The sequence below is a fragment of the Abramis brama genome (genome assembly GCF_963993115.1).
Source record: "Abramis brama genome assembly, chromosome: 14".
NCBI classification, from domain to species: Eukaryota; Metazoa; Chordata; class Actinopteri; order Cypriniformes; family Leuciscidae; genus Abramis; species Abramis brama.
The window spans coordinates 10097665-10124518 of NC_139976.1; the positions used below are offsets into that span (position 1 = coordinate 10097665).

Sequence of the window (26854 nt, forward strand, 5' to 3'; positions counted from 1 at the left end):
ACGCCCTTCGAGTCACTAACATGGCCGTCAACAGGGAGTGAGTCCAAGGATTTTGAGACGAATATTATTTGATTCTGCTAAAACACTCTTGATGATTGACGATACTACTTGCGGGTCGTTGATGTTACAGCTCTATAACGTAAGTTTACATTGATTTATTGTGATTTGAGCATGTAGCTAGTATCATTTAACCCCTAGGCCACCTCTAATAAACCAGTTGTTTGGATTATTTCTAAATGGTCTAAGGATGTAACTTATATAAATTATTCTAACTTTGACAGCTAAATCCAACAGAGATAAAAAGCAGGGTTTTTTTCACAAGCCTAGTCGCAAGCAGCGATCAAACGTTCAACATGGAAGCTGTCTTTCACGTTAACTCAGGTTTAATAATCGTAAATACTCTGAAATATAGTTCCTCATTATGATATGTAAGTAAATGCAAGATATTACTTCTGCCTTTAATAACTTTATGCAATACCACTGTTTATTTAGTGTATCTCTGTAGTAATATACACATTACTAAACAAATGTCTCTATAGAACTGTCATTTGCTTAGAGATTGTAACGTTAGTTGTTCAGATGAATCCTGCATCATCATTACACTACCTGTAGTCAAAGATTAAAGTCTCTGTAACGTATTTGTCTAATACTGTCTTATAAAGCAGGTAAACACTAGTACTTTCTCTGAATATGTTGGATTTATGAGATTGTAAGTGATTTATTTGGGGTTGTTTTCGGCTATGATGATTGATTACAGCTTTGTGGACCAGTTTAGATATTCAAAGTCAGTAAGAGTAAATTTGCTTTTCTTACCTAGAAAGCTAAATATTAAATGAGTAAATGCCACATTGTTTGAGGTTGCAGACTGTAGCCAAAAGCAGTTTTTATACATTACTGGCACCCTTATATAATTTATGTTTGATGTTTAATTTTAATTTTAGATTATAAAATCTAAATTTTATATAAAGTATAAAACCATATAAATATATAATATACCATATAAAATAAAGTCAAATATTTACTCTTTGCCTTTATAGACTTGCCTGAATTTTAAACTTAAAATCTTGATGTTTGTTTAATATTGCCCAGACATGTTGTTTGTCAAATACCCTTATTTACAGACATGTTATTGCTCTGTATTGCACTCATAAGCGAGCAGTGTTACCGACTTTTTTTTTTTACTTCCTGTGAAAATAGTGGGACCTGGGAAAAATGTGCATGTCTTTATTTGGGAATATGCTTATTGCCATGAATACAGAATTTTTCCAGTAACTGCAGCATGTAAACTTGACTTGGATAATGATATTATTAATGGTGTCATTGACTCTTTTTAATAATTCCCATTGTAACTCTTTCTACCCATATCAGATCCCTTTGAATGTAAGAAGAGAGAAGCCACACCCTCTCATAGATTACAGTTCCCTGGGCATCGACTACAGCCCTGAGAACCGTCCCTCAGACTGGCAGTGCCCGCAGGTGAAGCATCTTGAAGCTGGGGGCCGGGCTGGTATCGGGACAAGTGTGGACTGTAACTACCAGCTCTGGGCAGCTCGACAGAGCATGGTGAGATACAGCGGTTGCCATGGAGCTACAGGATAAGAAACAGGTAAGTTCTTGAGGAGTTTTCCTGCTATAGATGAGAGTAAGTTTGCTGAAGTGCTCAGACTATTGATTACCACTGAAAATAATTTTGACCCACCCCTCAGTTTGGAAATATAAACAAAAATCACATATAAAGTAATGCAACAAGAGTTTTGGGATATTTTTGGGTATGACTTTATACATACAGTTGAAGACAATATGATTAGCCCCCCTATGAAATCTCAATTCTTTTTCAAATATTTCCCAAGAGATGTTTAACACAGTATTTCTTATTATATTTTTTCTCTGGAGAAAGCCTTATAATGTGCCAGGAATAAAATAATTATTTAAAACAATTGGTTTGATTGGCTACAGAACAAACCACTGTTATCCAATGACTTGCCTCATTAACCTAACTTGCCTCATTGACATTGACCTAATTAATGTATTTCATTTGTACGCACAAGGAGTCTGACAACAGCCGGTGCTCCACACGGAGATCTGATCTCTCCATCATCGAGTCCGTCTGTGATTACATGAAGAAACAGAAAAACTGAGACAGACTAATTCCAGAAGAACTGTGGCAACGTCTCCAATACGCTTGAAGAAACCTGCCTGCAAAGCTGCAGTACTGTGAAAAGTTTTAGGCGCTTGTGTAAAAATGCTGTAAAATGAGGATGCTTTCAAAAAATAATATCTTAAATAGATTTTATTTATCATTTTTCTTCTATTTAAATCAAATCAATATTTGGTGTAACCACCCTTTGCGTTTAATACATCTTTTGTCCTAGAGGCATTTGCACATAGCTTTTCTGGCAGGTTTCTTCAAGCGTCTTGGAGACGTTGCCGCAGTTCTTCTGGATTTAGTCTGTCTTTGTTTTTTCTGTTTCTTCATGTAATCAGAGAAGGACTCGATGATGGTGAGATCAGATCATACCGGCTGTTGTCAGACTCCTTGTACATACAAAAATCTCACTGGATTATTACAATTAATGGCAAAAGGAATGTTTGGAAATGTAAACTGATTTCCTACTGACACACTACAGCAAAATATATAAATAACTGGCTTGATTACTCACTCTCATGTAACATGACAAAACTTGAGCATTTGTGTTGCTAAAAACAACTTGAACTCAAATTCATTGACCCTGGGCTTGATACACTAGTAGACCTTCACTGAATTTTTAATTTTTTTCATTCTTCTTTATATTTTAGACCTCTGTTATACTCCATACAGGAAGCGCTGAAAAGCTGGTGGGAATGAAAATATAATATACGATTTTTTCACAATCAAGCTCAGGGACACAAACTGAAAAAATGGATATTTGTTACTACATGTTTGTTTACAGTGGGAGTTTTGTTCATATTCTCCAGTCATGGGTAATTTTGCTCTGAAGTGTCTTATAATAATTAACAGTTCATCTTGAGCCACGCCAGATTATTTTTAATGGAGATGGAAGTTGTAGAGGTTGTGTAAGGCATATCGTCTTTTTGACTTTGGACATGAAGAAAAGCTTGATATGAATTTGTGTGTTGTAGTTTAAAATGTGCCTGAAAAGGAGTGAATTGGGCCAGAAATTCAGTGACCTTACCTATACCTCGTGGAAGCAGTAGCTTTGTTTCATGTATTAGCATGTTAAAATATTGTACATTTGTCAGCAGTCACATAATTTATTTCACCAGCTCATATATGTATATTTCTGTGATTGAATTGATTGAGAGAATGAATTTATCCTTTTTTAATCAATTAAACTCAAGTACCTTAAACATCTAAATTTAGCTGCATTTTGACAGCATCATCAAAGTCATTTGCAGTATGACTTTGTAAGACTGTATGACTGTGTAATTTGGCAGTAATGATGTTGCTGAGATCCCCTTTTTGGTTCTTGTCTTACCTGTATTGATTTTGCTGAGGTGAGAGTGTGCTGGGATAGTTGTTGCCATCGGACAGGAACAGCTGGACCTATATATATTGACATTTTTATGTCATATTTAATTTTTTAAAATTTCTAAATAATGGCAATTTTTTCCACTTTATCTTTTTTTTTTAAATATATATATCAATCTGTCACTGTTTAAAAATGGACATCCCTACTTTAGTAAGGTTGTAGGGTTCAATGAGATTGCTCTTTGTCCTGCCGCACCACATCACTGCTAGGACCGTAAATTGCTGTGTTAGCTGGAATGGATGAATGCCTGGACAGGGCGGCGAGGGCACACCATGCTTTTGCTTGTCTGTCAAGCCCCTTTCCCTCACTTTATTCTCTAATTATTTCTCTCAAAAGCTCTCCAACCCTGATACTTGCTCATCCTTTACAGCTTTTCATTGTCATTTTACACCATTTTTTGCCTGTTTCTCTTCAGGCGAAGTGTTGCAGCTGCCTCTGCAGAGCTCTCAGACTAATTCATGCTAGAACTGACAAAACCTCCTTTCTTTTCTGTTCATTCTCCTTCAGCTTAACTGTTTTTAGCAGACCCACACACTGTTACCGGTCTGAAAAGAACAGTTGTGTTCATTCTCTCTGGTCAATTGCACTGATTTTAATGTGCAATGCTTTTTTTAACTGGCAGACTACACAAGGGTGGCTGGGACGTGCCCAAAACAGAGCCTCTGAATGCGCAGAGGCAGAGACTGTCTGTCCAGACCGTGTGACTGGTGCTGAAACAGCAGCATACATTATCCCGTAGCACCCGGCACACTCCTGTCCAGCCCACACGCGCACCAGTCATACATTAGTCTGTCGGCAGCAGAGGGAGTAGTCGCAGCCATGATCCTGAAAAATGGGACCTGGTTCTGGAAGAATAAAGTGAGTGGATCTGTGCACACTTCCTCTAACAAACTCGGTTGTTTGTGATCTGTCTGAATCCGACTGTCCGGGATCAACATTTAGGTCTCATGTGCGAAGGCTTAAGTCTGTTGTTTACGTGTGATTAATCTTGAGTACCGTGAACAGGTGGAAGTGTCATGCCAGGTGTATGTGCACTTTTTTCAGCTCTGGGTGTGATTGTGTGGTGCATTTTTCAAGGTCTTGAGTGGTTTACCCATTATGGGCCACCGTGTGTGACCGCATGTGTCTGTGTGCGAGCTGATGGTAAATCTCTGCTCGTTGATGTGTGAGTGATGCTCATGAAAGGATTTAGTTCAGGCACTCTCTGGCTGTGGGAAAGTGGTGTGTTTATTTATAGTGGTGGGCCCTCGTTTGCTACTACAAGACCCTAGCTGTCCCACAAAATCCACTGGTAATACTGGTAGGATAGCCAAAATGCGTCAGAGGGGAGAGAGCCTTTTCTTTTGTGACCATAATAGGCATGTTGAGCAATAAAAGTTTCTGCCTAAATAAATAGGTTTGACTTACTGTGTCGGCATTCCCTTAAAGGGTTAGTTCACCCATAAATGAAAATTCTGTTAGTAATTACTCACCCTCATGTTGTTCCAACCCCGTAAGACTTTCGTTCATCTTCGGAACACAAATCAAGATATTTTTGATGAAATCTGAGAGCTGGCTCACTCCTTCATATGCTTCTATGTAATCGATATCTGCCATCCCAGAAAAGTTAGTAAAGACATTATTAAAATAGTCCAAGTGACTACAGTGGCTCAACCTTAAGTTTATCAAGCGACGAGAATACTTTTTGTGCGGAAAGAAACACAAAAATAACGACTTTATTCAACTATTCAACTTTTTGAAAATGTCAATTTCTACAAAAATTATTTTAGATTGCTTCTCAGATTTGGACAATCAGACCAGGTGTAAATTGGTATGTGTCACTCTCGTCTACTTGGGATCCGATCGACCAAAAAGCATTTTAATAGCAGGTGTAAACAGGGCCAAAATGTAGCACTAGTTATTATTTATAAAGTATATCCACCTCTTAAACATTGTAGAAGAATCTATAACAATAGGAGCTTCACATTTCTGCTTTTAAATTCTCTTACAAGTGCATTACTAAACATGATTTGTGTTTGTTTTTATAAGGGACAAGGAATTATTGTCTGACAGCATTCTTAGGGGCCATTCACAGAATGCGTTGTTGCGGTTGAAACGCGAAAAATGCAAACTCTTGAGATGCTTCTTTAATAGTTGAACTTCTTTTAACTTGAATGTCGCTTTTTTAAGAATGCCATGCATTGCGCAAGATGCCTCAAAAGACATGAAACTGCAATTTTGGTTTATTAAAATGAAGAGATAAACTACAGTGAATTATAACCAGGACCCCTCGTGCTCAGAAACATTGCAGTTGTACCAGTAAGTTATACTTCATATATTTTTTATTTATCAAATGAACTTCAATATCCAAGGACCAACATTAGCAGATTTTAATAAAAAGTTCATTTGAGCACTTTAACTCACACTGGAATTTTGTGTAACGGTGAAAGATTTCCTCAACGGGTTCAATGTTGTTCACGCAGATTTGCCCCGTTGACCAACAAAAATCTGCTTGGTTTGAAAGTGACCTCTATGTGAGCTGTGCTTCATACAGTACATTACTACACTATTGACAATAGACAATGGACCTTTTTTTGCCTGTGAAATTTTGCTGATATTTTGGTAATGTGACCGCATCTTTTGTCAGCAAGAATGATGTTGAAAGTTGAAACTCAATTTGCTTTCTAAAAGATGTAACTTCTTCCATAGTCTCTCCATCAGTGTCCGACTTCGGTTCTAAACATGTTAGGCTGGACACCGCTACTGACAATTTCTGACATTTTTGCTGCTTGACATTCTCCAGTTTTTTGTTTTGTTGCCGGAGTATCTGAAGCACAAGCTGTAAAGGTTCCGCCCTATTCTGGATGGGGGGCGGGGAGCTGTAGCTCATTTGCATTTAAAGGAACACACAAAAACTGTGTTTTTGCTCACACCCAAATAGGTGCAAATTTTACAAGCTATAATAAATTATCTGTGGGGAAATTATCTGTTCAGGCACATTCTGGGGAAACCAGAGACTTATATTACATCTTGTGAAAAGGGGCATAATAGGTCCCCCTTTAAATATTTTTACAACCTAATTAATATTCATGAGCCAAGCCATCTTATCACACCTGTCCCCAGAATTTTTAAAACAAAGTGACTTTCATGGATTGATTGGTTTGGTTGTGCTGTAGGAGGAGGAGGCGACTCCACTGGGACTGTCCACGGCTCAGGCTCTGTGCACCCTACGTGACCAGCTGTCCAACTTACTGGGGCAACACCAGAAATTCAGCCGGCGAAGATGCACGATACAGGTCTGTTCTGGATTATTCTGTTATCATCACAGTTAAATTAGTTTTGTCAGGGAAATCCTGATTTTGGTTTTACTTTTCGTTTTGCAGGAGCTGTGGGCTAAGAGCTTCCTTCACCATAACGACCGGCATTCGTGCTTCCATTGGCCAGGAGCTGTTCTCACTCTGGTTGTGGTGGTTGGGCTGTTGTGTTGTCATGGCAGCCAGCCGGAGGGCAGGTGGGCAGGGATGAGTGATGGTGCAAAACTTTTGAATGGCATTTTGAATGGATGTTATCAAATAATTGGGATTAGCATTATTATTTTGTTTTATGTAAGCTGCTTTCCTTTTTATCTCAGTCAAGGCATAGAGCTGGTGAACGCAGGTGCGCTCTTCCTCCTGCTGCTGTTGAACCTCTTCCTCATCAGACGGCAGCAGTGGTTACGGACCAGCGAGATGGTGCGGAGGCTCAAGTCCATCATCTCACAGCTGAACGGTGAGCGGAGCAGCGAGTATATCAGTCCTGCTTCAGGAAGTAATAATGATGGTTATGCTAGGCTTCATCCATTAATTTGCATTACATTTCAACGCAATGATAAATATGCTTTTATATAACTGGAAGTATAGTTATAGTATAGTTCTTTCTGTCATTATTTATTCACTCTGATGTTCTTCCATTTCTCTAGACATGTCGTTCCAAGTTTTAATAAGTTAATGTTCACTTAACTCTTTCACTTTTTCCTCATGGGTTGCCAGATTATTTGGAGAGAAGTGCAGGACATCCAATCAGATGGGCCCCCTCTCTGTACCCTGACCTCTACACTCCCGCCTCCCCTTCCTGGTCACTGCATTGGACATTCAGAGACGAGCAACTGGTCAATCTACCTATCAGTCTACTGGTGGAAGGTGATGTCATCGCTCTTAGACCAGGCCAGGAAGCCTTTGCATCTCTCAGAGGCATCAAGGTAATGTCAGATCTGAATTACATGATTTTTTTGTTTGTGTATTGTGTAGATTTATGGATGACTATATGCATAACAATTTTAGATTTATTTTATAATATACATAATTACCATGGTAAACATTTTTATTGTAGTATTATTTATATACTATTATAGCCTTTTGTAATTTTTTTAAAAAAGATTTGTATTTTTTTATTTTAATTGAGTGCTTTTGTCATTTTCATAATCTTTTAATATTAGCTTATTAACAATAACAGGACTGCATGGTAACCATAGTTATTACAGAGATTGTTACTGTGACACAATCACAGCCAATCAGGAAGTATTTGATATTTAATATACAACTTTATTTGTGGAATGGGATGTTGGACCAATTAGATTTCAGTAGGTTGACTTCTGACTTGTAATGAATGCAGCCTGAATCATAATCATACACTGTTCGTTCGTTGGCCAGAGGAGAACTGCATTAAGCTATTATGATTTAACTGAAGCAGCAATATCAGTATGAACTATATCCTGGTATTTTGTACTGGAATCTGAAACAGTACAAAAGAAAACCTTGGAGAATAAGAGTGTTTCTCTCGGGTTCTCTGGCTCTTTCACTCTGTTCTTCTGAATCACTGAATCTTCTGTTACCAGGACGACGAACACATCGTGCTGGAGCCAGGAGACCTTTTTCCGCCATTCTCCCCTCCTCCCTCCCCACGCGTGAATGAGCGGAGGGGCCCCCACAGTCCTCAGCAGTACCGCCTCTTCAGGGTGGTGCGCACACCTATACTCGACAGTGTCAGGTTAATACCTCAGTGGAGTCAAACAAGTAGACTTTTTTTTTTTTTTCATGCCGCCTTTTTCTCTTGTGATATGTGAACAATTTTATTTTCTCACTCTAGTAACTAATCACCTTTTTCTGGCCAATAGGAACAGTCTTGACCTGGCTCTCTCCCGTCCAATCACAGCCCTCGATAACGAACGGTTCACTGTGCAGTCCAGTATTGCCAATTTCGCCTGTCCTGCTGTATTGGTATGATAAAACTGAACACATTTTCAAAATGTTTAACAAAGTTTCACACATGTTGTGTCTGCAGCCTGTCTACATCCATTTTGACACCAACAGTTTTCTGTATTCACAAGTAGTATGTATGAGTTAAACTGTTGAGCCTGCTGAACTCAGCAGAAAATAAGGTGAAAATTTCATCCTAAGCCATCAAATTTCAAAATGTTTAACAAAGTTTCACACATGTTGTGTCTGCACTCTGCAGCCTGTCTACATCCATGTTGACACCCATATTAACAGTTTTCTCTATTCACAAGTAGTATGCATGAGTTAAACTGTTGAGCCTGCTGAACTCAGCAGAAAATAAAGTGAAAATTTCATCCTAAGCCTATCAACCAATCTTTTGCATATTATCTTGTATGAAAGAGCATAGAATCATCTGTCAGTGTAAAAGCTTTTTGCAACACTCACATGCTCCAGATGCAAGAAGTGTAAAGTGGGACTAATGTACATAACATTTACAAATTGTCTGTTTGCTGATGATGATCTTTGGTCAACTTTTTCATTTATAGGTGGCCTTTTTCTCTATTAACACGATCCGGTACTTCTGTGACACTCCTGGTCTCACCCCTGGACCATTCAACTTCCTTCAGTTGCAGGTCGATAATAGTAAATCACAATGCATTTGTTTTTGTTTTTTTAAGTTTGATTTTTTTTTTTTAATTCAGAACTGCTTTCCCACTCTGAAAATAGTAAATGTTAGGATAAGGTCAACATAGCTGTTCTCTTCTTTATTTAATATAAACATTTTTAGAATTATATATATATATATATATATATATATATATATATATATATATATATATATATATACTAGGCCAAAATAGTGATTGGGCAAATTAAATTTTTGCACCCTTGAAGGGCATTGTGGGAAAGGGACAATACTTGTATGATCGTTTCAAACAAAATCAAGCAACAAATTTGCTTTCCACGAGGCTGTTTGTGAAATCTAAATACAATGTTCAATTTAAGAAAGCAGTTTTGTTGTTATGGTTATGAGATCCTGGTAGCACATCCTTGTGATATGTTATGAAACCTGAGTTATTTTATTTATGATTGTGTTTTTTAAAAACATCATTCAAACACTGGTTATCAACCACAGGGCCTGGGCCTCATCAAATTTCCAAGAGCCTTAAGATCAAAACAAGCCAAAGCAACCAAAAATCAAGATATTTTTTATGCTAATTCATCCCTTTTTTTAATGAAGAATCAGGGTTCCCACTGTCTTCACTTCTCCAATATGAGGTAGTCTTATTTTAAAAGATGTGATTTCTAGACCTGGAAAAGCCATGTTATATTCATTATAAAAATACACATGGATTTCTAAGATTTTATTAATTTACATTTTGTGCCAAGCTCTAAAAAATTGTATCAGGTAGAATTTGTGAGTAAAAACTGGTGTTAAAGGTTTAGTTCACCCAAAAACAAAATATTTTTTATGAAATCTGAGAGTTTTTAGTCTCTCAATTGACAGCCTACGCAACTACCTCTTTCAAGCGCCAGAAAGACATCATAAAAGTAATCCATATGACTCCGGTGGTTTAACCTCAATTTTATGAAGCGACTCGAGTGCTTTGTTTGCACACAAAAAAACAACAACATAATTTCACGTCACATCATAAAATTGAGGTTAAACCACTGGAGTCACATGTATTATTTTTGAGATGCCTTAACTAGCTTTCTGGGGCTTGAAAGTGGTAGTTGCGGTAGTGGTAGTTCAACTCTCAGATTTCATAAAAAATCATTTGTGTTCCAAAGTATCTTACGGGTTGGAACGACATGAGGGTGAGTAAATGATGACAGAATTTTCATTTTTGGGTGAACTAACCCTTTAAAAATCCTTATTCTTAATCCTTATCCAGTGCCATGAGGCCCTGGAATAATTTTGTGCCCAGTGGGGGGCCTTGGAGTCAAAAAGGTTGAGAATCGCTGTTCTAATGTATCTAAGGACTATTATTGGTAAATATTCCGAATCCGTACATATTTAAATATTTTGCATGGTTTTTTTTTTGGTTTGTTTTTTTCAAAGACTGCACAGAGAGACATAATAACTAGAATTTAAGACACAACATTTGATGCAAAACTTTTATTTGGCACAACAATGTTGGTATTAATAGTGAATTTCGATCTTTCTTTCTTTCTTTCTTTCTCTGTCTCTCTTGCTCTCTCTAATAAATAGATGATGGGTGTATTGCCCATTTTACCTCTTCTGTTTCCTGTCATGTGGGTTCTGGTCAATGCGTATGGAGAGGCCCGAGTGTTAGCCGAGTCCAGCCGTAACTCTCCCACTGGCCTGGTAAGGCAGACAGAACACCACATATTCATTCCACTCACTTTTTGCTGTTCATTAACAGTTTTCTCTCTCTCTCTCTCTCCCTCTCTCTCTCTCTCTCTCTCTCTCTCTCTCTCTCACACACACACACACAAGCAGACACAAAACATACACAACTCTCATAACTCCCTAATCCCACTCCAACGTATATTGCTGCTAAATTATAACTCGCTCTATCTATGATTACTGTGTGTATTAACTTTGATTTGCAGCCATAACACTGCATGAGGTAGTAAAGCTCATTGGCCAAGCTCACACTAGTAGTAGGGAGGATTAGGGAGGGATTGCAGATCCGAGGTGAAGCGGAGACCTGATCATCTGCTCAGGTGTTTAATCAGACTTTTTTCTTGTCCCAGCTTGCTAAGTTCTCTGAGGACACTCTAAGCAGCTACACGGAAGTGGTGTCCTCCCAGGTATATCCTCTGTATTCCTCCTCTCCAACCTGTTCCCCACACGCTTCTTGTGATCCTTCTCCCTTGCTCTGGACCCTCCCACAACCGTCATCTTTTTCTTCACCTTTTTGTTTTCTGATCAAATTTCTGTCAAATTGTCTATATCAAAGGATTACTATAAAAAGAGCCTGTTATTTGATTTATATATTTGCTTCACCACCATTTCTTTGTTTGTTCTCATTTTTTTCTTTTAAAAGACCTGGCCACTTCATCCCACTTTGTTCGATCAAGTTTGCAAAATCAGCCAATACTCCCGCAATATTTATTATTTATTTGCATCTTTTTCGCTTCTTGTGCTGCCGATTAGTTTAGCTCACCCACGCTGACCTGTGACCCCTTGGCCTTTGCCTGCCCACCTTATGCCTGCCTGAGGTTTGCATGATAGAGTATTATGCTCTCTCTATAGTGGTGGTGCTTGTCTGGACTACATTTTAAAAATGTTTTATCTGAGTTAATGTACATTTGGAGAACTTCTGCATGAACAAGACTCTTTTTTTTTTTTTCTCAAATTTCCAAAGTATGGTAAGTATTTGTCTGCATGGACAGATCAGACATATGAACAGGCTGAAAGTATTTCTGCTGTGTGTTTTTTCGTTTAATTTCTTATTTCAAAAGATTTTAAGAAGTTTGGTCTTCATAAAATTCTAATTGGTTTATTGAACTGCTGTGTGTGTGTGTGTGTGTGTGTGTGTGTGTGTGTGTGTGTGTGTGTGTGTGTGTGTGTGTGTTTGTCTGATGATCTGACTCTTTAAAGACCCTGTGATTTTGTGGCTTTTCGTGAAGATGTCGGTTGAGTCATCTGTATACTACTATACTCCATAGAGTTGACATAGTTAACTTTTTAGCCAATATATTTATATATATTTTTATAAATGCACTAGTGTTCAAAAGTTTGGGGTCGATGAGGTGTATTTGATACTCTGTTATGATCACCACCAAGCCTGCATTTATTTGATAAAAAATACAGTAAAAACAGTAATATTGTGAAATACTATTACAGTTTAAAAGAGCTGTTTTATATTTTGATATATTTTATTGTGTAATTTATTCTTGTGATGGCAAAGCTGAATTTTCAGCATCATTACTTCAGTCTTCAGCATCACAAGACCCAGTTCAGAAATAATTCTAATATGCTGATTTGCTGCTCAAGAAACAATTCATGATTGTTTGATGTATAGAAAGTTCAAAGGAAAAGCATTTATTTAAAATATAAATATATTTGTAACATATGTTAATGTCCAATAAAAGGTTCTCCATTTTACAAATTGTCTGAATGGAGCCAAATGTGTGAGTTTGCCTAATGACCTAAATAGCTCTTTGGTTGTTAGTTGACATTATTTAATACCTCACACGGCCTAATTGATGTCATTGGAAAAGAAAAGTTGTTCCATGGGCGGACTAACACCTTGTCTACACCAGACGCGAGTGGCTCGGCACGACAAAAGCAAATCGAACCCATTATAATAAGTGATGCTGTCTACACTGGATGCGGCACGACAAATTCCCGAGAGTAAACTGACGCCCTGTTCTAATATTCTAATTATCACGTACTTCAAGAACAAAGAACAAATGGATTTGCAACTGTCTCATTGTCATGTTTAGTGTAGACAACCTCAAGTTGTTGCGGTGCGACGTGTAGCGTCCAGTGTAGACGCATTGTGAGTCATTATGTTTTGTTGAAAGACAACTGCTTTTTTTTTTTTTTAAGAAAAATGTTTAGAATTATGTGCACTGATGACTCATTCACAATGAGACCAGGAACATGCATTAGGTAATGTAAGTGGGGTCAGTTTTGATTTCATGCTGACTTTAAAGGTGGATTCATGGACATCTGATGTGTGTCAGATTTATTCACCTGCAACTAATTGTTTTCAGTTCTTGCTTCACGGTGCTGCTCTCCTGTAGCTGCTTCCTTAAGCTTTTATTTGTTTGCTTCAGTTTCAAATCTTCTGTGATTCAGTCAGTTCAATTTCTCTCTCCCTTCTCCTGCTGCAAGGTGTATTTATCTTTATGAAACACCTCTAAATATCTGAATGCACCAGGACAAACTGGACATGCTACTGCTGCTTTTTTCCCCCTGCCTAATTCTTCAAGGCCTTGTCTTATAGATCTTCTCTGTGTGTGTGTGTGTGTGTGTGTGTGTGTGTGTGTGTGTGTGTGTGTGTGTGTGTGTGTGTTTTGTCAGTGGATAACATCCAGGTTTAAAATCCAGGTTAAATTCTGACACTTTTGCAGAGCCGTTCGAAACCCAGAGGTGCTGATTCATGGATATGAGTTTCTGTCAGGGGAGAGGATGCGACTCACACCATGTTTGTGTGTGTGTGTGTGTGCGTGATTCTGTGCAGGAGATGCTACGCTGTGTGTGGAGACACCTGGTCAGTGTGCTGAAAGGAGAGTCCCAGACCCTCTGTTATACCTCCAGTCTCCTGCACTCGTTGGGTTCCGTCACTGTGAGTGCCCCCCCTTGTGTCAAATAAACATATTACACTTCCTACTTGCAATTTGATGAAAATAAAAAGATCAATATTAACTTTAAAAAAATAAATACTAATTAAAAGACCAGTCTGTGCTATTTTCAATTTAATTATCAAATTATCTGTCCCATTCCGGTTATTTAACGTTTCTTCACATCCTTGAGATCTGTATCATGCTGTTAATTACCACAAACAATAATTACGACACATCCCTCAGTATGTATAAACAAATATCAAGAGGTATTTACAGTAAATAAATATGCTTGTATTGCAAGAGGGCATGCATGCAAACATGCTACATACACTCTTCAGCCACTTTATTAGGTACACCTTGCTTCTTTAATTCTTCGTGGCATAGATTCAACAAGGTGCTGGAAACATTCCTCAGAAATTTTGGTTCTTATTGACATGATAGCATCACGCAGTTGCTGCAGATTTGTCGGCTGCACACCCATGATGCGAATCTCCCATTCCAACACATCTCAAAGTTGCTCTACTGGACTGAGATCTGGTGACTGTGGAGGCCATTTGAGTATAGTGAACTCATTGTCATGGTCAAGAAACCAGTTTGAGATGATTTGAGCTTTGTGACATGATGCTTGAAGTAGCCATCAGAAGATGGGTACACTGTGGTCATAAAGAGATGGACATGGACAGCAACAATACTCAGATAGACTGTGGTAGACTCACACCAGCCTGAACTGTTGTTACAAGGCAGGATGGACAAGGCAACATATTTCCAATCTTCTATTGTCCAATTTTGGTGAGCCTGTGCGAATTGTAGCCTCAGTTTCCTGTTCTTAGCTGACACCCAGTGTGGTCTTCTGCTGCTGTAGCCCATCTGCTTTAAGGTTTGACGTTGTTTACGTTCAGAGATACCTCGGTTGTGACGAGTGCTTATTTGAGTTACTGTTGCCTTTCTATCATTTCGAACCAGTCCTGGCCATTCTCTGACCTCTGGCATCAACAAGGCATTTTCAGCCACAGAACTGCCATTTTCTGTAAACCCTAGAGATGGTTGTGTGTGAAATCCCTAGTAGATCAGCAGTTTCTGAAAAACTCGGACCAGCCTGTCTGGCACCAACAACCATGCCACGCTCAAAGTCACTTAAATCACCTTTCTTCCCCATTCTGATGCTCATTTTGACCTTCAGCAGATCGTCTTGACCTTTGCTAATTGCATGTGATTGGCTAATTAGATATTTGAGTTAACGAGCAGTTGAATAGGTGTACTTAATAAAATGGCAGGTAAGTGCAAATGGAATGCATTTACAAATCATTTTAAAAGAATGCCATATAAACGCGTATGGGGTATTGCGTGACATAACTAGCGAAGGACATTCATTAGTTATTAAAATATACTTTAAGTGTTTTACCATTCTCATGCTTGATAGGAAATGTAGTTTAGAATGAATTCCCCTAATATTAATTTATGCTAAATCATATAAATCATGCTTTATTAACTGATAATGGAGTATCTTGTTTTATCATATGTCCTGACCCACTCATAGGTGCTATGCTGTGTGGATAAGCAGGGTATTCTGTCCTGGCCCAACCCCAGTCCTGAGACTGTGCTGTTCTTCAGCGGACGAGTAGAGCCTCCTCATGACAGCCAGGATGACCTCAGAGACGACCTGTCAGTCAACTCCCTCTGCAGGACAGAGGGCGAGGAGGAACGAGATGAGGTACTACTGATAGCTAGACTGAAGACAATTTCTTTTAATTATGAAGTTTTGAAAATATATAATTATACTGTTAAGTCTGTCTGGACTTGAATAAGTTGTTATTTTAGCGTCTGTGTTGTGTCTCCCTTCAGTCTGTGTGTGTTTTTTTTCTTTTCTTCCTGTTTAGCCTCAGGAAGGTGAAGCACTGCTGTGTTTACCAGCATTTGAACCCTCCCTTCACATGGCCGAGCAGGAACCCAGTGAGACGTCACATGACACCGCCCGTTCCTCGGACACTCAACGCCAGCGAAGAGGACCCCAAACCACCCGTTCCAAACACCCATCAGGCTCCAACGTCAGTTTCAGAGATGACACTGAGGGTGGAGATGACATTGCTCAGGTAGGACTACTCTTGCAGAGCTAGTTTAGCTCATGACTATGCACTTGTGTTCATGTGTTTTGTGTATGTCTCTATTTCCAGCCATGCGGTGTGGGTGATGATCTGTGTGAAGCAGAAGATTTTGTGTGTGACTATCATCTGGAGATGCTGAGCCTGTCCCAGGATCAGCAGAATCCCGTCAGCATCCTCTTTGATGACTCCGGTTGGCACAATCACCTGCCCTCTTTGAAGCCCCTTGGCCTGAACATCCTGTTGAACCTGTGTAATGTCACCGTCACCCAGCAGCTCTGCCGATTCTCAGATCACCTGTCCAACCTGGCGCTGCAGGAATGCCACGGGGCGGTTCTACCCGTTCACGTTCCCTGGGGCCTCTGCGAACTATCTCGCCTTATAGGTAAGTGTGAGAGGCATGTTAATAAACATACATGGTCATGATTTATATTTTTTGCGGATTTATTCATACAAATTATTGTTTTTGTAACTATTGGTTTTTGGCAAAAAGCATACAAAGCAATCTTTTTCTAGTTATTATATTGTTGTGATTTTTATTTTTTGGTTGCACAATAATCTGCACTTGGGTCTTTATTCATTCTGTACTCCTGTAGCTTCTATGGGCCACCCCGTCCCAAGATTCCAAGAATATAAGAACACAAACAACATTTTTAATTGCAATCAATATAGAGATTTAAAATCAATTGGCAAAATCTGTACCTAATTATTGTTCAGCATCTACTCTGGCAGTGCTTCTAGTCAATTGTAATGTTAGATTAATTGTTGTATCTTCACATACTTTAGTTAGACCCTTCTTAAGATTACTGAATTGTTGTTTCCTGTTCTGTTGTATGTCAGGTTTCACTCCGGGAGCGAGAGAACTGTTTAAGCATGAGAATCATCTGGCTCTGTACCAGCTTCCTTCAGGAGAGAAGGCCAAAGAATCTGCCCCTCGACGCCTCCATAACTTCACTAAACGCCAGCCCCCCATCAGTCACCTCATCAGTCTGTTTGTTAGGGACAGCACTACCAGTAAGGCCCTTGTTTTCTGTCCCACTTCCTGTTTATCCTTGGTGGTTTGTTTAGTCACTGACCTTTGCCTTTTGAACTCTCTTCAGATAATGTGCAGATGCTCTCCCACGGCTCGGCCGACCTCATCCTGGAAGCCTGCACGGATTTCTGGGACGGCGCGGACATCTATCCGCTGTCTGGCACTGATAGGTCAGAGACACTAATTAAAAGACTGAAACTAGTCATTCAGTTTTCTTAAAATGCAGAGTGAAGAATTTTGTTTCCTTACTGAAGTACTGGTCTTATGCCCCATAGGAAAAAGGTTCTAGATTTCTACCAACGTGCCTGTCTGTCAGGATATTGTTCTGCATTTGCCTATAAGCCTATGCAGGTGGCATTGTCTGAGCAGCTCAATGGAAAGTGTGTGGAGCTGGCTCCAGGCCCTGCACTCTTTTCTGGGGTGGAGCTTCCCAGTACCACCCCCATCAAACACGGCAGCCGCAGGAACAGCTGGAGCTCTGATGGTGAGAGACATGGTCTGTTCAGCTCACGATCTGGACAGTAAAGTGAAAAAATATATATCTTTGATATGATAGTTTGTTGATGGTAGGTAGGTAGATAGATAGATAGATAGATAGATAGATAGATAGATAGATAGATAGATAGATATGAAAGAGATGGATGGATGGATGGATAGAAAAAATCATAGATAGATAGATACGTAGAGAGTTGGATGTGTAGATAGAAAAATAGATGCATAGGCAGATGTAGATGTGATGTGAACATAGATATGTTGATACGTAGTTAGATGCATAAATAGTTACATGGATGGATAGATAGATAGATAGATAGATAGATGCATAAGATAGATAGATAAATAGATAGATAGATAAATAGATAGATAGATACATAGATAGATAGATACATAGATAGATACATAGATAGATACATAAGATAGAAAAAGCTTACATAGATCAAGCTTACCAACTCTAACATACGATGTGCCTGTACTGTATGTGTTTCAGAGGGTATTGGAGAAAGTTTGGAGAAGGAGGACTGTGTTCAAGCTCTGAGCGGCCAAATCTTCATGGGAATGGTGTCATCCCAGTTCCAGGCCCGTCTGGACACTGTACGGCTAATTGAGAACCTGGTGGGAGCCTGTATCCGCTTTGTGTACTTCTCCATGGAGGATGAGCTACGCAGCAAAGTATGACACTGATGGGAAAGCCAACTCGGTGAAAACTTGATGTATTTGGGATTTATATTTTATAACCTCTTAATGTTGTCTGCCCGTAGGTGTTCGCAGAGAAGATGGGATTGGAGACGGGCTGGAACTGTCACATCTCTCTGACTCCAAATGGAGATGGTCACTGCGATGGTGCTCCGTCCAGTCCTAGCCAAGCAGGATCCCTACATGACGACCTTATGCAGGGTATTTGTGTCTTCCTGCCTGCCTGCACACAAAGTTTACATAAACTGCATTTTTACCCAATGTGGAATTTATTAAAATGAATCATCTCTCTGTTCTTAGATTCTCGTGATGATGCAGAGGGCCCACTACTGCCTGAGGATCAATCAGATCTTGCCAGCTTCCAGCCTACTGACAGTGATGTGCCCAGTTTCTTAGAAGACTGCAACAGAGTAAGCAGTCTACTCCAATAGCATGTCTAGTGCCAAATTTACAGTGCAACGGTGGCACAGAAGCGCTTCTGAAGTGGCATTTTGGTGTCTTTACACAGACTGTTTAATGTTGCTCAGAGGTGGCATTTATACTTCAGTTGCAACTGTATACTTTGATGCTTGATTTAGTCTGGCTTTTTATGTTATTACATTGTATCTTTAATCTAAATTTTGAACAGGCACAGAGCAGCCTTGCAGTTGCGAAAAATAATAATAATTGGTGCTTTTTCCTTTCTGTTGTTCTGTAGGCCAAACTTCCTCGTGGCATCCATCAGGTTCGTCCTCATTTGAAGAACATAGACAATGTGCCTCTACTGGTGCCCCTGTTCACAGACTGCACCCCTGAAAGTGAGTCAGCCTCAAGACCAGCTTTAAAGTCGACATGAAACAGAAGTTGCAATCATTTTTGTCCCGTCATTGTGACATACTGTATATGCGAGTGAAACAGCTTCTCGGACGAAAACAAATGTAGGACAGGAGTTGATTTTGTCCATGGGGAATCGATTGGATCACTGTCGTTTGTTCATTACTGTGATCTCATGTGAGTGACAGGTTGCTGGAGGAGAGGGATTATTGCCCCATCAGAGAAGAGATGTTGTTGTGTGGGGGTGGGAACATTTTTTTGATTGAAGATTAGGCACATGAATTTAAGAAAAATAATGATGTGCACAGATAAATCATTTATAATAAACACTGCTATATTCCATAACAAAATTTGATTTCTTGGTGACTTTAAAGACACCTTGAATTGAAAATTAAGGTTTTGTGGTTTTTAGTCCATGTGTGTTGTATCCTAGTGTACTTGAATTGAGCCCTCAAATGTTTGTGTCTCACAGCAATGTGTGAAATGATGAAGATCATGCAGGAAAACAGAGAGGTGACGTGCTGTTTGGGGAGCTCCGCAAACTTCCGTAACAGCTGCCTTTTCCTGCAGAGCGACATCAGGTGGGTAGCACACACATCGCTGTACACCATAATTAAATATATGACCTATAATCTTATGCAAAGCTACTGTCTAAATAATGGCAATTTTCAAGAAGCTAAAAGATAGCTTTGAGTTTTTTTGTCTGCATAATTCCCATTATTTCATACTTTAGATTACTATGAAAAATTATTATTATAAAAAATTATATTTTAAATCTTCTAAGTCTAATTAAAATCTTCTGAGTTTAAAGTGATCATAAGGATTTGAAAATCCTCACTCTGTGTGTTATAGCATCTCCCTGGATCCCCTGTACCCATCCCGGTGCTCGTGGGAGACGTTTGGATATGCTGCAGGCTGCGGGCTGAATAAAGACTGTGATGAGCTGTCTCCACTGGGGCTCAGTGCTCAACTCAACAGCCTTGCCTGCTCTGTGTCCTTCCATCAGGGCGAGAGTGTCAGCATGGTCAAACTCATAGAGCAGGTTTGAGGAGATCTCACATAAACACTCTTTCTGGAATGCTGTTGATCACATGGGAGCAAGAAGATACAAGCTCATTCAGTGCATTTATCTAGACCAGGGGAGCCTAATCCTTTTCCTGGAGATCTACCTTCCTGCAATGTTCAGCTCCAACCCTTCAGGAGCACTGGATAAATATAGACAGGTCTGTTAAATCAGGGTTAGATCTGAACTCTGCAGGTAGGAAGATCTCCAGGAACAGGATTTGGCACCCCTGGTCTATACTGCTGTTTAAAGGTTTGGGGTCAGAATGATATTTTTTTTTATGTAAAAAAAAGAAGAAAAAAAAACTCTTAGTCTCACACCAAAACTGCATTTATTTGATCAATATATGGTAAAAATAGTAATATTGTGAAATATTATTACAATTTAAAATAACCATTTTAGATTTGAATATATTTTAAAATGTAATTTATTCCTGTGATGGCAAAGTTGAATTTTAGCAGCCATTACTCCAGTCTTCAGTGTCACATGATCCTTCAGAAATCATTCTAATGCTGATTTGGTGCTCAAGAAGCATTTCTTATTATTTTCAATGTTGAAAACAGTTGTGCTGCTTAATATTTTTGTGAATTTTTTTTTGTTTTTTTTGTCAGGATTCTTTGACTAGAAAGTTCAAAAGAACAGCTTTTATTTGAAATGGAAATCTTTTATAACATAAATGTCTTTACTGTCACTCTTGATCAATTTAATGTATCCTTGCTGAATAAAAGTATTCATTTCTTTAAAAAAAAAAACTTTCTGACCCCAAACTTAAGAACAGTATGTGAATTACTAGTATATTCATTTATTATTAGAAGCAGAGTGGTTGCACGCCAGACTCAAACCTGCATCTTCCACATGATAACCACTGCATCACAGCTCAAGCAGAAAAAAAGTCAATGTACTGAAAAATAATATGATTTAGAATATGATTAGGACTAGTCCCAGTCCCATTCCCCCATCATAATTAGACTATGCCTAATAAAACTGTCTTAAAAAAAGAAAATGATTGAATGTGAGTGCTGTCTCTGATGCATCTTCAGGCGAGACACACTACCTACGGCATTCGCAAGTGCTTCCTCTTCCTACTGCAGTGTCAACTAACACTGGTCATCATTCAGGTGAGAAAAGACACACTGTGTCCAAAACAGATCTGCGTGTTATGTACATTCCTTATTCATATGTGTACCCTTGATGTTTTGGTTTTGTAGTTCCTGGCCTGCCTTATTCAGCTGCCTCCTCCCATGAACATCACAGACATACTGTGGCTTTCCTGCTTCTGTTACCCTCTGCTAAGGTAATAGAGAAGAAGTGACAAAAAAGATGCCTACACGTTGCATAGTAAAACTTGTACACTGTGTCATATCTGTGACCTTTATATATCAAAAAATAAATGTTGGGCATTCACAGCGTGTCATTCCTGGGAAAACCTCCTGACAGTTCGGTGATGACAGTCGCTACTGGAAAGAATCTGGACTCCATACCACGCAAGGTCAGTCATGAGACCACACAGTGCACCCGATTTAAACTGCAAACTATTTAAACAATTTTGACACACATGTGCATTCATGTTATGTTTGACTCTCTCCCACAGACCCAGCACTACTTCCTGGGCTGGTTCCTGTTGAAGTTTGGTCTGACGATGTTGGCCTACTTAGTCGGCTTTGGGTTTTCTCTACAGGAAGTGTGTTCTAGAGCTGCTAACCTCACAAAAACTGATAACAGCACCATCACCTGCTCCCACATACTGACATCCAGGTACATGCACACACTAAAATGTCATTTTCATTTATGTTTAGATTATATGAATTAGTTATGATGATTTCTAACCAATGATTAATATATACAGATCCCAGGGTGCCCCACAGTGGTTTGGTGAATTGTCCAATGGGCTGCTTCTGATTCAGAAGATCATGGCAGGGTTTCTAGCTTTGCACACAGGTCACTTTAATAAAATACACTGCCTCATATGAATAACTAGAGGGCTTATTTAGATGGATTTGGATTTTTTTTTTAAACATGATCTATTTATAGTCATGCTATTTATTATTTCTCTCGCTCTCTTGCAGTGGTCATCTCTCTGAGTTATGTGCACCGTTCACAACCCCTCTGGAGGATGAACCCGTTCAGTAACACATGGTGGTGTCTCACAGTGCCTGTGGTGTGAGTGTTTCATGTAAAGAATGTTGTTTTCATTAGCAGAGTCACATGTTAACAAATACTCATACTGGATTTTCTTCTCTTCCCCTCGCAGGTTGTTGGGACAGGTGGTGCAGGCTGTGATAGACTATCATTTGTGGCAGGACAGGAGTACAGAAGTGGACTTCACTGTACATCACATTCCCCTGTTCGTCTGGCTGTTAGTCTCTCTGTCCATCGTACTTGTGGTGCTAATCAATGAAGCAGTAAAACTGCATGAAATCAGGTAAGAGGATAAATGTAGAGGATAATTCAGTCTGCATTTACTCACCTTTGTCGTTCCAAACCTGTATCTCTCTCTTCTAGACTGTGCTTTTTCATACAATGAATGCATATTGTCACCAAAGGCCATCAAATTTGTAAAAAACAACAACAACAATTGTCCAAACAACTCATTTAATAAATTCCTAGTCATCTGAAGCTATATGACAGCTTTACGCCAGCAGTAGACTTAAATGTACACTGTCATTTAAAAAAAATTTTTTTTAGTAAGGACACATTAAATTGATCAAAAGTGACAGTAAATGCATTTATAATATTATCAAATAATTATATTTCCGATAAATGCTTATGAACTTTTTCTATTCATCAAAGAATCCTGGAAAAAATGTATCATGGTTTCCACAAATATATTTAAGCACCACAACTGTTCACACAACAGAATTAGAATGATGTCTGAAGGATCATGTGACTCTGAAAGTGTTATTCTCCTTCACCATAGCTCTGAAATCTCATTTTGTTCATATTCAAACTTACCATGTCATGTTCAGTTCACAAGTTGCAAATTTAATTTGTCAAAAATCAGCATATGGCAAATACAATACGTGAATAAAGTAGCGTTCCCCATCCCATGAAAATAAAATCGGCACTTCCATTGAAATTAGCACAAAATAGAACGTCGTAACCACTGAGGAAGCCACTGTAGCTCTTTTATTAAACGTAATAATTTGCTTAACTTCCTGTTTTCTGACAGTCGCTGACTTATAGCTTGTGACTTCATCCAGTATTATTCAATAAATATGACTTCATATTAATTTATGAACATGTTTTTGTCGATGACAGAAATGTCTATTTCATTTAAACTTTAATTTCAGGGTACGAGTGCGTTACCAGAAGAGACAGAAGCTTCAGTTTGAGACTAAGCTGGGAATGAACTCTCCCTTCTGACCTGCGTCTGTACAGGACGGCATGGTCGTATTCTGCAGTGTCATGTTCGTTTTTGTGGTGGAGAAGATCATGGTTCCTTCGGATTCCCTTCAGCAGAGCTCTTCCTGCGACACCTCCAATGGGCGGAACGTTATTTCTGCCATGAACGCCACTGAGGGCTGCGTTTTTAATCTGTGAGATCCTGGACTATCTAATCTTTATTTTGAGCACAGCCTACATCAATGTTGTTTGAGGGATGTTCGCCTGCATGCTGCTTTGGTTTGGACAGGGTCATTTATTAGAGGGATTATTTTTCAATGAGGCCATTCCTTTACCCCCCCTCGAAACCTCAAACTAATGCATGATATAGCAAATGAATACCAAAACGTACAATGGAGGGCTAAATTAGCATGATTTTTTTTTCCTCTATTTTATTAGTGTTTTTATTAGCTGTGAAATGGGGATTTTATTTCTTTCTTTTCTGTTTCAAACACGAGACGATTGACCGCTCATGCGATGAGCTTTAGCTGTAGGTTCTCTGTGTTCGTATTTTAGCCGTCACTCGTGCAGTTCATTTACTATGTCATAAGAGCTTGTTAAAGTCTGTATTAACAGGTTATAATGTGAATGTCATCAACAACTTGCCTCATATTCAGAGGGGAAATATTTCATTCTTTGTGATACACAAATGAGTTTATTTACATGAATATATCTGCCAGAGCAACTTAGCTGAGAAGCTTTGCTTCCAAAATCAAATGTAGCCAGTCAATGTGAAACTGTGTGCAAACTATTTTTCTTGCTTACCTAAAATCAGTCAGGCTTGAAATTTCTTTTACAATTCAAAATCAGATGAAATGCATGAAATCTTTTTTTTAGTCTTCTATTAAACTGTTTTTACTTTAAGTTCTTAAGTTCAATCAAAACACAAAGGCTTTTAATCAGGCAAAGCAAAAGCTTTCCAGCTGAAGGAAGAGTGTTCCAACTCTCATTCTGTCTACAGAGACATTGTTTTTACTTATGTGATTGTAAGCCAGAATGCACTGAATTTTTTGGGATACATTTGCATGCCAGACGACAAAATCTCTTTTTCAAGATAATTATTTCTGATGTTCTGTAAAGAATATACCTAACTCTGGATAGTGTCAGGCTCATTTTAATTTAAAGTTTTTGTTATGATTTTGTCCAGAGAATTCTGTGTTTACTGGTAAAGAGGGATATTAATTTTTTTTATTGTGTTCTACCTCTAGCTGATTGCCTCACTATAAATAATTCTAGGCAACTTCATGAAGTTTTATTATTCTAATTGATCCAGTTGGGCTGCAGCTATGGAGCATAAGGGGCTCACTTACAGTGTCACCAAATGTACATTTTTAAACAATACATGCAAGTATATTTTCTGACAGTGACCAGCTAATCTCCAAATTACCAGCATTCATTTTTTTTCCAATACTAGTGCAATTCTCCAAAATATAACCTGAAACCTCTGATTAACCATAGACTCATCAAATGGAGAATTTAAATGGGTAGTTCACCCAAAAATGAAAACATTTATGCACCTTCATGTCATTCAAAACTTGCTTTTAACCGCTTTGACCTTTGTTGTAAGGATGGAAAAAAGACATTTTTAATATACTAAATCACCTTTTATGTTCCACAGAAGAAAGAAAATCATGAGGGTGAATAATTGATTTTCATTTATTTTTATAATTGACTTGAATTTTAATTGTTCGGTGAACTGTCCCCCGTGCTGCTAATCCAGTGTAAGTGGCATATTTAAAATTACTGATGTGTACAGGTATCATGGGACATTTAGAACCTAAAGTCAAAACTCAGTTAGTATTTTCTGTAGAAGTTGCCTTTCCTGTGAGCCACAGTCTCTATCCCCTTTTCTACGTAATGAACCGAAAGATGTCTTAACTTAATATCCTTTTTGTTCCTGTGTTGCTGTTAAATCACAGATACATACTGTAACCTCTAATCTAATGTTATGTTTATTTTCAAATGATTACATATGTCTGTACATCTTAACAGCAAATGATTGCAACCTAACCGCCTTTTCCATAACACATCTAGAGATTGTCATAGACACTGAATATTCATAAGAGTACATAGTGCATTTTTGCAATGCTTGTTACATGCTTTCTTGCTCATTCACCAGGTCTTATGATGTGTTTAGAGGTTGCATAATTCTTGCTGTGGTTTGATGTTTACACCAAAAGGCCGCTCAGCACCACGACTGTGTAACTTAGGAACTTAAAAAAGATGTCCAGAGGCTCTGAATTGGTGCTGATTTAGTGGTATAACAATATGTACAATTAAGATTTTTTAAAAACATTTCACCATAGAGAGAAATTAGTTTCAGGAAGCACTGATCTGTTATGTACAAACTGTTGTGGTAACGGGAAAAAAAGTTTTGGGATGTGAGTTTGTGAGCAGCGTTTTTGTACAGTTAGCTTTTTTGTAATTGTTTTTGAAATGTTCTCTTTTCACTTATTTCCTGATGTATGCATGATAAAGACCATGATTTCTCTACTCATCTGCTGGATATTGAATATGTTGACTCAGTCATGCATGTATTAAAAATGTTGCTGATGCTTTTTCCATCAGTCAGAAAGGCTGTAATCTTTAAGACAGGAGTGTGAATCAGAACCTCTCTTCAAAATACATGCCTGGGCTACAAACTACACTGATTGACTCAACATACAGATATATTTGCTATTTATGAATGTTCATAAGATTTATAAATGTTGTACAGTTTGTATTTTTTTAAGATGTCTTTAACATTGATTTCTCCCCTTCCCTGCAGATTATTTGTGAACCAATGTTATGTTAATAAATTTGTTCTTTTTAAAACAAATGTGTGCTGTTTCATTTTTTTTTTTTTTTTTTTCATTTCATAAAAAATTTTAATATTTGACTGTCCCGATCATCCACTCCCCACTTCTGCAAACATATCCGTTTTTACATAATGCAGAATGTTAAGAGATGGTGGTTAAATTAATGTGCTTTATTACATTTCAGAATGTCTCCTATAAACTGAAGAGTATCATAGAAGCAATGTTTATGCTTAGCTTTGAATTATTTTAGCAATAGCAAGACATTACTTTTTGAGAGAGCAGAATATCAATTTTTTTTTTTAAGTCCTTATTCTGTTACTATAACAACTGGGAAAGTCGTTTGTAATGAAATATTGACTGAAAAAGTTGGACATTAATTTAATATTGGTCTATAAACCGTACAAAAACACTTTCAGTATTCAGAATTTTACCATTAAATTTTTATTT

General features: G+C 38.3%; 1 protein-coding gene and 1 long non-coding RNA gene across 3 annotated transcripts in view; both read left to right on the plus strand.

Annotated features, from left to right (window-relative positions):
• tmem94 (transmembrane protein 94) lies at positions 1-26419 on the plus strand. 2 transcript variants are annotated; one of them, XM_084135420.1, is made up of 31 exons: positions 1-139; positions 1369-1606; positions 6686-6805; positions 6893-7020; positions 7141-7277; positions 7538-7746; positions 8383-8534; positions 8662-8764; positions 9310-9396; positions 10977-11093; positions 13927-14031; positions 15567-15740; positions 15907-16119; positions 16201-16513; positions 16969-17142; positions 17229-17331; positions 17437-17645; positions 18147-18328; positions 18418-18553; positions 18653-18762; positions 19050-19149; positions 19638-19746; positions 20018-20207; positions 21269-21346; positions 21437-21522; positions 21636-21717; positions 21820-21983; positions 22075-22166; positions 22295-22388; positions 22480-22650; positions 23519-26419. In XM_084135420.1, exons 2-31 carry the CDS (start codon positions 1583-1585, stop codon positions 23589-23591), a joined length of 4035 nt encoding a protein of 1344 aa, XP_083991546.1. In that variant the 5' UTR covers positions 1-139; positions 1369-1582; the 3' UTR covers positions 23592-26419. The 2 variants fall into 2 exon arrangements, with proteins under 2 accessions (XP_083991546.1, XP_083991545.1); XM_084135419.1 differs by lacking the exon at positions 1-139 and adding an exon at positions 11486-11542 and having other exon boundaries at positions 1439-1606.
• Positions 1-26854, plus strand: part of LOC311096362 — a 253553-nt gene that overhangs the window by 103153 nt on the left and 123546 nt on the right. The gene's annotated exons all lie outside the window — the stretch shown is intronic.